Source organism: Emys orbicularis, chromosome 1, assembly GCF_028017835.1.
Source record: "Emys orbicularis isolate rEmyOrb1 chromosome 1, rEmyOrb1.hap1, whole genome shotgun sequence".
NCBI lineage: Eukaryota > Metazoa > Chordata > Testudines > Emydidae > Emys > Emys orbicularis.
Window position 1 is genome coordinate 89,768,334 of NC_088683.1, and position 12,590 is coordinate 89,780,923.

Consider the following 12,590-nt stretch of genomic DNA (forward strand, 5'->3'; position numbering starts at 1 on the left):
CAAAACAGCCCCAGGAACAGCTCCCCTCCAACACCCCTCATTCCTGTAAGGACTAGGAATATATGAAGTGCTGTGTACAAGGGCGATTGACTGTCAGAGGATGTGTTATACATCAAGGGCTTGTGAAAACTCAACATGTTTTGTTCCACTTAAAGTGGGATCTACAGATTTTTCATATCTGCCATTTTCTATTGTCCCTTGTGAGCATTCACTGGTGCCCTAAAGAGGCTAATGGAAATAATCAACAAGCATAGAAATAGCAACAAGGAGCATCAATGTGAAAGTATTTTATCAGGTTTATAAATTCCAGTAGTGAAGAGGTTTAGTAGGATATAATATGTGCTTTCTCCTGAACAACACAGAAAGTTACAGGATTACTTCTGGTTGACTTAATTTCCTATGGAAACAATAGACTCCACTAAGTGTTTGGCACTGAGAGCAAAAGTGGATTCCATTTTGTCCCAGCTGTCAAACCACTATGTATTACCCCCACGATACACATTCCCTGAGGATTTGTTGTTGGGCATATTCACTTCATAATTTCTTCCCCCAGTAACTTTGATAAGAGAATAGTTTCTTCACAATTTTATGCATTTGTTTGTGTGTAAAGTGATCAAAGACTTACTTCTTCCCATTCTGAAGTGAAGGATGGTGTTCTTTCAGAATTTCCTTTAGAATTTTGTTGGCTTGGTGTGGGTTCACTCCAGTTGCTTCTTGCTTTTTTCCCATTAGGTGGATAGGAGATGAGATTAGAGTCAGACTTTGAAACATTTTTGGATAAATGCATTTCAAGCAGCGTCTTTGGCAAAGATCGAATCCTCCCAAGTGTGCACGCTCGCTCCACAAATCCCCCAGTAGTAATAATCCATTGCTCGCCTATTCTTGTTTTTGTGCCAACCAATGTATGATTTTCTAATGGATTAATTTTAGTATGAAATATAGTTCTGTTTACAACTTGTGGTTTTTTTTTCTTAGCTGGAGGATCAGGGTTGTTTTCCTGCTGTAGCTGTCCCTGTTGTACTGTGTTCTTGTTTAAACTGCTTTCCTGTGGATTGCTGCAATGGTTTGCTTTACTATACAGTTGAAGTGGATTTTCAGGTGGGTCACATGCAGGTGAAGACCCATGAAGTAGACCAGCAAATTGCTCAGCGGGGTGTCCTTTGGGAAGCTTGTTTTCAGTGAATGTTTCTTGCTGACAAAGATTCTCTGCAAAATAGTAAGGGTTTTTTTGTTTATAATTTTCATCAAATACCTTTAAATATCATACTGGTCTGAACACAGGAATATTTTTGGTATGCTCTTTGGTACTTAAATATGTATGGAAACAGAAGCTTGATATTTCCTATAATAGCAGTCATGCACTGGTTTATTGTTAATCTGTTAGAAAGTTGCACTTTGTTTTTTTCTGGATAAATTTGATTAATTGGTCTGCTTTGGTTGGAAAATAAACATGAGCACCTTGGGAGTGCTGTAAATAACAGCTAGCAGAAAGGGGAATTGTTAAGGTATTAATGGTCATTTTAATCTATTAACTTGATGGTTTCTCTAAATTTGCTGTTGAGAAGAAATAGGTACAAACTATACAATCTGGTATAAACTAAATTATTTGGGTACACTTTTATGTGGTAAAATGCATGTGCAACTATGATTGACACAGATATTGTACTGTCAATAATTACTCTTTCTACAGCCTAGTTAATAACTTTGCATCTAAACTAGGATTCATTTTTCCTGACAACAGCAAAAGAACAGTTCTGGATTTTGTTTTTATTTCTTGCAAATTTGCAAGAAGAGTTTCAAAGTAACAGCAGCGATTGTAAAAAAAGAATAGGAAATCAAATACATTTTATTGTCTCCAAAATATCCCATGTCTCTTCTCTTTTAACAATAAGCTTTCTGTATGATTTAGTACAAAACATACTTTTTTAGCAACCACTAGGAATGTATTTGCCCTTGTAAACCTGTATCTACACAGGCCAAGAGAAAGAATTGAGGGCTTCTTCACACACAAAAGTTGTACTGCTTTCACTATACTGGTAAAGTTAAAGCAGTACCACCCCCTTAGTATGGATGCAGTTATAGCAGTGAAAGATGCACCTTATTATTACTGGTGCTTTTATACCAGTATAACTGTGGCTACACTAAGATTGTACCTGTATAACTATTTCAGTTAAAAAACAAACCAAATATCACACCCCTAATGGAAATAATTGTATCAGCGTAAAAACTATGTAAAAACCTTAAAAGTCAATTTGATTTTGCGCATAGTGAAGCTATCAGAAGGAATAAAATTTATCACCATATCATAAATTGCAAGAAAGTCGATCAGTTTCCTACAATTTGCTAAAACTTGTCATAAATCATGGTTCTCAAACTATGGTCCATAGAAACCTTCCTGATGGTCCATAAAATGAAACAAAATTAGAGAAACAAGCAGTGGGAGATCTAGAGAGTTGGTAGAGGAGATTGAACACAAGAGGCCCTCTTCTTTCACTGGTCAATAGTCTGAAAAAATTGGAGAACTACTCTTCCAAGCACATTGCTCAACACTATTGCACAATACTAAGCAGAACTAGAAAGAATATAAGTACTTGTTCTTTAACAGGGTCTTATCTCCTTTGAAAAACAGATGCCTAAAATATATCTGTTAGGCAGACCTGAGCATTTTGGAACAGAGGTGGTGTAGGATGTTATGGCAAAGAAGAGGACGTGGGATGTGATAGAGTTTGCAGAATCAAGGACATCAGGAAGGCTGTTTTGGGGGATAAAAAAAGAGGTCAAACCCCTTATTTTCTTTCAACTTTTGAAATTTGCTGGGTGAGTTCTGTGGGGGTGTCACCTGGAGGGTAAATTCGGAAGGTGGCAGCTGTATATAAGCTGACTTACTTGACTCTACTGAGAGAGCAGGAACACTCTGACTGTGCACCTAATAACCATGACAGTGAGATCTCTCTCTCTGGTTTTGTCTAATTTACTTAGAAGTGTTAGTTGGTAGTTTGCCTTTTCTTTTTTTAGGCATTTTCCTTTCTATAGTTTGCTTTAAATAGAATATTCTAATAGTTTGTTGTATACAATCCTTTCTTTTCCCCGTTTGAGTTGAACACTGAATAGTCTCTAAATAAATCCAATACGTATATATTTGCTTGGTTTTATTACTGCTCACTCTGAGGGTTTTTAGTGTAAGGGACCTGGGCGTAGGTGGTCTGGCCTAGCAGTCACAGCTGGACTGTGGTTCGCACGTTAGGGACAGTAATTGGTGAGCAGGGGTTGGAGGAATCACTAGAGCTGGGTTCAATAAGCAAGAGTCATGGTCAAAATCAGTCTGATATAGGAGACTGGAGATCAAAGGTAGTATGAAGCTGCAATCAGGATCAGAGTCAGGCTGGGATTGGAAGCCAGAGACCAAGAGACAAGGTGAAGTCTGGAGTCGCAGCAGGCCCAAAGTCTGTGTGGTTGCCAAGACAACTTTGTGGGGCACACTCCAGGGTTAAATAGGGCACTTGGCCAATCAGAGGCTCAAGGTACTCTGGATCTCTTGGGCTTCCTGTGGTGCCTACTCTTTACAATACTCACTGTCTGTGACTTGGCATGGCCACCTGGGGGCACTGTGGGACTATCAACTGTCCCAGGCTCTCCAGACCAAGGTTCTAATCCCTGCATCCTAGTTACACACCTCTTCAGGGGCACCCTTCCTCCAGGTGGGTGCTGGGCCTGGTTTATCTGTGTGGTCTAGATTAAACCTTTTTACTAGGTCAGGGGCATGGACTTGGGCAGTGGGCTCCCAGGAATGTTCTTTGGGATCATAGCCCCTCCTCCCCCAAGTCAATTAGTTAGTACAGTCTGCCTCTCTGCAGTTTAGAGTTGAGGATAACATGGACTATATATTCGTCATACCCATCCATGGACCTGGACTGGCGGGGTAGCTGTTGGGACTGATTGGGAAAGAGGTCCTCTGTATAACGCTTCAGCAGGGATATGTGGAAAATGCGTCTTAAGAGCTCAAGAGAGCTTCAATTTGAAGGTGATGGGTTTTATTTGCTGAATTGGTGGTCTAACTTGCAAGATGTCTTGTTTGTATGGAGGTGTTCTGCTGCAAGTCAGACCTTTTGGCCTACTATGAGAGCTGAGCCTTCCTGGAGTCGATGGTTTGTGTACCACTTTATAGTCCCATTTTGCATCTTTGAGGTGGTCCTTAAGCTCCTCCTGGATGTGGTGAATTTGCTGGATCCAGTCAGCAGCTGCTGGGTTCAGGGAAGCTGCTGGCAAGGCTGCGTGGAAGCAAGGGTGTAACCCATAATTAGCAAAGAAGGGACTCTGCCCCATGGAGGTGTGGTTGGCATTGTATGAGAATTTGGAGTAAGGAAGGAGGGAGAACCAGTTATCTTGATGGTAGTTGAAAACACATCTTAGGCATTGCTCTAATTCTTGGTTCACCCTCTCTGTCTGCTCATCTGTCTGGGGGTGAAAGATAAAAGGAGGAGGTAAAAGTGCGAACTTCCATGAGCCAGACCACTTCATGCACAAAGCGTGAAACAAACTGTGGGCTTTGGTCTGGAAGCCCACAAAGATGGATCCTTTGAACCACCAGGAATTGAGCCATTGTTTCAGCAGAGGGCAGGCTGTCGCAGTGAATGAAATGCACCATTTTGGTCAGTTGGTCTACAGCAGTCAAGACCACAGTGTGGCTATCAGAGTCAAGGACTTCCACTATGAAGTCCATCATGATTGAAGCCCAGAATCTAGGCGGGCTCTCCGAGGTGCTAGGGCACCAACAGACTTAAAACTTGATATCTTAGTGGGCACACACAGCTCAGGAATCAACATAGTCCTGGACTTCAGTTCACATATGGGGCCACCAGAAGAAATAGAAAGCCATGTGGAAAGTCTTAAAGTGGCCTGCCATGAAGTGTCATGGCAGAGATGGAGCACTTCTAGCAAGGGGGCCCTGGTGGAACATATATGCACTCATTGATGTTGGTGATCCCATCCTGTGTGGAGCACTGCATTTTTGTTCTGGCTCTCATTTGCTCAGGCTGTTCCATCACCTCCTGAGATAACAGATTGCGCCGTGAAGTGGATCAGATTAGATCAAGCAGGTCTTGGCATATTATGGCACTAAGGAAGTTGCAAAGTTTTAGGAGAAAGGATGGTTCTTGGTTGCTCCTTGCTCCCTTGGTGGAATTCCCCCTTTCAGGATAAGGCTTTGGCTTTCCCATTCCTGGTTCCCAGGTAATAGGTGATGACAAAATTGAATGGAGAAAAGAATAACACCCATCTGAGCTGCCTTTGGGTCAAGGCTTGAGCCTTCCATAGATATTCAAGGTTCTCATGGTCAGAAAAAACTTGCACTGGGTGGGCGATGGTGCCACTCTTCGAATTCAATTGCAAGTAATTCCTTATTTAATATTTCATAATTCTGTTTGGCAGGGGTGAGTTTTCAGGAGTAGTAAGCATAGGGGCACAACACTTGCTGTGGACTATACCTCTGAGAGAGTATGGCCCCAGTGGCCACCTTGGAGGCATCAGCTTCCATTATGAACACCTGGGCTGGGTGCTGGTGTGCTAGAATGGAAGCAGTGGTGAAGGCAACTTTGAGCTATTTGAAAGAATTGTGTTTAAACAACTTTGGGTGTTTAAACAACTTTGGCAGCCTTGCGGATGAGGTTGGTAATGGGGGCTATTTGTCCTGAGAAGCCTGGAATGAACCATCAGTAAAAATTTGCAAAGCCCAGGAAGCACTGTAACTCCTAGCGGGTCCTGGGCATGGCCCATCTGCAGCCAGCCTCCACCTTCTGGGGATTCATCTTGATGCCTTCTGGGGAAAAGATGTAACCCAAGAATTCTGTCCATAATCTTTCCAGGATGGAATGAACATTGTAACAATGCTGCTCAGGATTATCTGAAAAGACAAGTATGTCATCAAGATAGCTGATTACATACTGGTCCAGGATGTCTCTAATTAAGTCATTCATGAAGTGTTGAAAGATTGCAGGAGTGTTGGTCAGCCGGAATGGCATAACTCCATTTTTGAAGTGCCCAAGTGGGTTTGAAAGGCAGTTTTCCATTTGTCTCCTGCCTTGATGCGCACTAGGTTATAAGTACCCCAGGGGTCCAGTTTGGTGAAAATTCTGGCAGATCAGAAACTCCAAGATCATGTGGAGAGGATACCTGTTTCAGACCGTCACCTGGCTTAGGGTCTGATATTCTATGCAAAGGCATAGCGTTTCATCCTTTATCTTAACGAAAAGGACTGGAGTCCCTGCTAAGGAGATGGTGTGCCAGCTGAAATCCTAGGCCAGGTTTTCCTGGATACACGCATGAAGGGCTCCTAACTTGGGCTTGGACATTACATAGATCCATCCATAAGGGACCTTCACCCGGGTTCCACGTCTATGGGGCAGTCATAGTCCCTGTGCGGAGGTAGTGTGTCTGCGCTCTTCTTCCCAAAAACGTCCACATAAATCCCCATACTTTTCAGGGAGATGGGGACTCAGGCTTGGGAGTGACTCTTTCTGGCTAGCGGCTGCCATCTGGCATTCCCAAACAGGTGCTGTCACTTCTGATCGGCTGCAGGAGTCCTGGACTAGGGGGTTGGGGCCACCTGCACATAGGCAGGTGAGGCCACTTGGGGCAGCATTCAGAGGAGAAGCTGATCTTCTTTTCTTACCAGGAGTTGCAAGGATCCATGCTGCTCCAGCCAGGTGATGCCAAGAATTAGGGGGAAACATGGAGAATGCATCACATTGAACTGTAGCACTTTTCAATAGCCCTAGATTACGGCCTCTAGAAGTATTGTTTCCTGTATCACTGGCCCCAAGGACAGGAGGGACCCCTCTATCATTTCTATGAGAACCAATGTGAGCTTTAAACGGAGGGGAATTTGTAGTGCTCAAGCAGCTTTGGCATCTATTAAGTTATCAATAGCCCTGAAATCAATCAGGACTCAGAGGAGGGGAATTGGCTTGGCCCCATCCATGGTACATAATTCTATTCCTACTTGGAAGTGTGGGGAGGACCTGCATGTCCTATATTGGATTTCTCTTGAGGGCTGGGGGTGGTTTCAGTGCATAGTGCCATGGTGGTGGGAAGGCTATACCTGTCATATGTCCTAGGCTCACTCATTTCCTGATTGCTTGCAGGTCGAGGTCCATGACAGGCATGAGGTGAGGGCATGTCCTGGTGCTCTGCAATTAAAAAAAAGCCAAACAAACAGGTTATTGTGCTGTCACCGTTCCTTTTCTTCCAGGATCTAGTGTCGGTGGACCAGATCAACCTGCAGCAGTTCATGGTTGGACCCTGGGGATTTTGGTGTGGGTGAAGCAGTGGCAGGGTGCCCCTCCTCTCCTCCTTTTGCTCGCTCAGCCAATTGTCAATGCAGAGAGAGAGAGAGAAGTCAATGAATGCATCCAAACGGGTCAGGGTCTCAACATGGGTTAGCTCATCATTTACTTCCTCACTAAGTCCACACTGAAAATGATGCAGTTGGGCTGCCTCGTTCGATTCAATGTCAACTGCGAGCATATGAGGCAGCTGGCCCTTGCTGGAGCCTTCATAGTGCAGCTTCCACTGAGCGAGAGCGATGAGGATAATAAAAAATGGCTGAAAATGCTTGCAAAAAGGAATTCCAGTCTGTTAACACTGGGCTGTCCTGCTCCAGCAGGGGAGAAACCCAATCCAGCATTTTTCTAGCAAGTAAACTGATAACTAGTCCCACCCTGGCCTCATCGGTGGGATGCATTTGAGGGCAGAGCAGGAAAAGAAGATGGCATTGGTCCAGAAACCCCTTGAATTTCAGGCAGTTCCCATCAAAACGTTCATGTAGTGGTACTGCAGGGTCCTGTTCAGAGGACAATGGCCCAACCTGAGCCTGGAGCATGGTATTCTCTTCCCGGGACTGTGCTAGCTGTTTGTGAAGTGTCTGATTTTCTGCTAAGAGCTGCGCTACTTGGGACCACAGCAGATGGTTCACAGTTTGGAGTTACATGATCTGCTCCTGCAGATTTAGTATCCCATGGGGTCCAGTGGGTGATGGTAGACCTGCCCCTTTCATATACCTGTTAAAGGGCTCCCACAGAGGGGGTTGGAAGTAGGTCTGGGTAAAATGTAAGGGACTGGAGCTTAGACAGTCTTGCTTAGCAGTCACAGTTGGGCTGGGGTCCACATGTCAGGAACGTAGTTGGTGAGCAGCAGGTGAAGGAATCACTAGAGCCAGGTTCAATAAGCAAGAATCCGGATCAAAATCAGGCCAGGGCTGGAGATCAGAGGTAGTAAGAGACTGGAATCAGGGTCAGGATCAGGCTGGAGTCAGAGTCAGGCTAGGATGGGAGGCTGGAGATCAGGAGATGAAAAGATGTCTGAAGTCGCAGCAGGCCCAAAGTCTGTGTGATTTATTAGCCCCCGGAGTAACATAAGTTACATCAACTTAAGCGGCAGTATAGACAAGCCCTGACAAGTGCTTTTGTGTATTGAGCATTGAATTCTTTTCTCTGTACTTTTCAAGTACAAAGTGCAAGAAAAGTAGGAAGATTTCTATGATTTTAGCCTTCATACACTTCCTCTAGTGAGGTTTACCCAAATAACAAAATTATTGAACATAGCTTCCCAAATGTAAAGGGTATGGGGTACCACAGGTTAAAAATAGCTGAGTGATTAGGAATAAGATTCAAATCTTCTTACAGCCACTCCTTTTGTCAGAGGGTAGGGAATTTCCCTCACATGTGAATCTTTTTATGTAAATTTTTTGATGACTAGCAAAGCATTGGTAGTATTGATGCATCCATCTTTCACTAATGAAGTCCAAACACAAAAGAAACAGAAACAAACAGCAACTACATTCATGCACACATGTAGATATCTGCATTTGTCTGTCAAAAGATCAAAGCAGGGTCCGTATCTGATGTAGCCAATGGGGGGCGGCCACACTGGTATGTAAAACTACTGGTACATAAAACGTTGGTGGAAGAGTGCTCACTTCTTACCCAATGAAGATTTATTATGGGAGAGGAACTGAAAAGCAGATTTTTGTTTTTGTTTTTACATACCACTTATGGTCATTGATGTTACTGAAGTGTAATGTGAATATTTAATATAACAGCTTCACCTGGATGTCATTTTAGTAGTGTGCATTATAAGCAAGGATAGTAGCACTGCCTATCGTTAAGACTCTGCAACACTTCCTATGATAAGACACTGTTTTCAGATGAGTATAACTTTGCCAAACTTTAACCATTTGGGCTGAAATTTGCTATGCTGGCTGTCTGCCTCCGGCTGATTTTTTTTTTTTTAATATTAAAGCCAAAATGATTCAACTGTTTCCAAGAACAAGGCAAGGGGAAAAATAAGTTCTGACATTTAACAACATGTAACAACCTTTTTCAAATAGCTCTAGTGCCCCCATGCCTGGAAATCTTGCAGAGAAGTGGCCCTTGTGCCAGGCAAGTGCCTTTTGTTGTTCCTGTGAAAATCAGCCCACATTTGGCCAAGTTAAAAGCCTTTGAAGAAATCTTAGTTTGCACATATGCAGTAGAGACATTTCAGATTTCAGCAGCTAAAATCTCTGAAGATTTCATCCTCACTGCATGCTTCAGGCCCCCACAACTCCTAACGCTGACCAGATTGCTCATGCACCCTCCACACAGAGGAACTGAGCATGCTTCAGTCTAGGGCTGTAGGGATCATGCTGGATTTTCTCTGTAACTGTTACTCTGGGCAGCTCTGGGCCATGGTGGGGCCAGGGACCACCAGTGAGAGCGGGGAGCATGTCTCTCCCATGCTATCAAGAACACCCTCCTGGTGCCCAAGCAGTGTGAATGAAGAAGCTGCCTGACTTGAATGCAGGAAAGATAAGAGCTGAACTAGGGGAAGGGAAGAGAATAGATTGAGACAAGAGGTGAGAGAGACAGAGTGGGTGGGGGAGAGAAACTGTGACTGGGGGGGAGGAGACTGATTGCTCAGACAAGGAAACTGGGACTGGTAAACAGTAGGGGGTGGAATGGAGCAGGAGAGAGACCACTTGAGGCCAGGAAAGAGGGTAAAGACAGATAAGACTAGAAGCAGTCTGATCAGGCAACCTTAAATCTGGCATTTCCTAACTTTTGAGAGCTTGACTTTCAACCTTATATATCTTTTAACACAGTTCTTTGTGTGTAATACATTATTTTGCTATAGCATCAGTATTGTGGGTGCTTAGTGCCATTTTGTTGAGGGAATATAGGAAGTTCAACAGTGGACTAGACCAGTGCTCTATCTAGTACAATATCCTCTCTCTGGCCGATTCTTGATGCATCAGAGGAAAGCACAAGAAAGCAAGTAATGGATAATCACAGAATAACCTGACCATATGGGAAGTTTCTTCGGAACGCAAAACAGCTAGTCATTAGCCTGAAACATGAGGTGTAATATAAATCGTTAAATGTTATTCCATCTAATATAGCTGTGGATGTTCTCATTATCCATATTAATGTCTGATTTTTAAATCCCTTTTTTGAGCTCTTGGCCTCAATTATATTTAGCCACAAAGAGTTCTACTGGTTAATCATATGTTCTACAAAACAGTATTTCCTTTAATCAATTTTAAATTTTACCTTTTGGCTTCATTGTGCATCCCCATATTCTTGAATTATGAGAGAAGGTATATAGGAGTGCCAGATGTAACATCTCTATACTTCCCTTATTTTAAATACTCCTATATAATGTCCCTCTTTTCTGTTTCTCTCCAAAATAAGCAGTCCTATTTTTTTCAAACACTCTCAGAAAGAGGTCTTTCCATAGTTCTTAATAATTATCATTTGTCTTGAAAGCCCTCCTATTTCTATTTAATCATATTTTGGATGGATGACCAAAATTGGACACAGTATTCTAGACTATACCTATAAAGGATGCTCAAAATGCGATATTTTACATATTATTTCCTATCCCATTATTTATACATACCAATATTTTGCTTGCCCCTCTTCAGGATGGATAAAATCGATTATTTAAAAAAAAATTTAAAAATTGATTTTTAAATTTAAATACAGATTTATTTATTTTTTAAATTAACCCATTTAAAAATAAATTTGAAATTGACAACTTATGTTAAGACCTAAACCCTTATTATAATCTATTTAAATTAAATACAAAAATAATATTAAGCAATACATGTTTGCAACCAAGTTTTAAAGAAAGTCAAACCATTGAACTGATGGAAATCACTACGTATTTGGAACCAGAATTTGCTGAAGTGCTAAACCAGATTTGACAGCAGTAGCTTGTTATGCAGGTACAGAGAGAATATTTTCTTCATTTCAGTTAATGCATGTAGTTCAATTCAATGATTAGTTGATTCAAAGTTAAGATACCAGTGGGAGTTGAAAAATCAGAAACGCTTGTTTTCCTCTTCCAGTCTGTGAATAAAAACTGGGTTTGAGAGGATGAGATCTACTAGTTTTAAAAGCTTGAAGAATATGGTGACTGGAAACAATCAGTTCAATTTACTAACTACAGATAATACTTCCTTTGTTTAATAAATCAATTTTAAATGCAAAACATTTTTAAACATATGTATCCAGCATAGTTAAAGTAGTTTTATTTAATTAAAAATATGCTATTTTTGTACTTTTTACTTTGCATTTGAGTTTCCAAACAGAGCAGACTTCAAATCACAAGTAAAAATTAATCATTATGAATAAGAAATGCATCATTCACTATTTTCTAACTTAATATAAACAAACTTACATTTATTCAGATTCTTAATTTTAAATTCATGTAATTGCGTAAATAAATGTGTACAGAAATAATGTATCCTCCTGGTTAGCAAAAAGCAGCACCAACTTTTGTGTGAAGGCTATGTTTAGTTGCAGATCAATATGTTTTAATGGTTTCCAACCAATGATAATCAACCTTACTTCAGGGAAATAACTTAAAAGTACAAATGCAATTTAAATCAAGGTTTCCTGCTTGCTGCTTTAAATCAATCCACCCTGCTTTTTGACTGCTGTTGTGCACTGAAAAGGTGTTTTCACTGAGTTGTCTATAGAGGCCTAGAATTGTTTCTTGAATGGTTACAGTTAATTTTAAATCCATCACATATGAACTGTTAAAATTATTCTTCACAATGTGCTCAATGCCCTAGTTTTCTTAGGCCCCTCTAAAGCTCTTCAGTCTTCACTCGGTATTTTATAACTATCTTTAATTGTTGTTTCAACCTGTTTAATTGGCATTGAAGTAAGGGCTTTGTTTTGTCAGAGGGTTACCATCACCAGCCCAGCCTTCCCTACCTTTGCACAGGTAACTCAGAGGAAGATCTATACGAGCAGGTCCTTGGGATACCCAAGAAAGAGAATACTTGGAGAAGGCTGAGTTCCTCAGCTGAATCTCACCTGGAGGAATTCTGTTTATGTTAAACTATTTTCTTTTCTTTCTAATCCTGAAGAAAAAACCTTGAGGAAGAGATCTTGCTTATGAAGAGGATATTGTTTTTAATGCTGCTGTGCCATTCCACAAGCTTACAGTCATGAACAATGTCTGAAATGCAAAAATACATATAGGTCAGTGTTTCTCAAACTGGGGTCGCCGCTCGTGTAGGGAAAGCCCCTGGCGGGCCGGGCCGG

The 12,590-nt window shown here is 41.7% G+C and overlaps 1 protein-coding gene across 4 annotated transcripts in view; it reads right to left on the bottom strand.

The window, feature by feature from the left end:
* Positions 1-12,590, bottom strand: part of ANKS1B (ankyrin repeat and sterile alpha motif domain containing 1B) — a 753,819-nt gene that overhangs the window by 338,065 nt on the left and 403,164 nt on the right. For all 4 annotated transcript variants that reach the window (XM_065423481.1, XM_065423480.1, XM_065423479.1 and 1 more), the window contains exon 14: positions 626-1,206. In XM_065423481.1, coding sequence (XP_065279553.1) covers positions 626-1,206 — 581 coding nt within the window. The remainder of the gene's footprint in view (positions 1-625; positions 1,207-12,590) is intronic.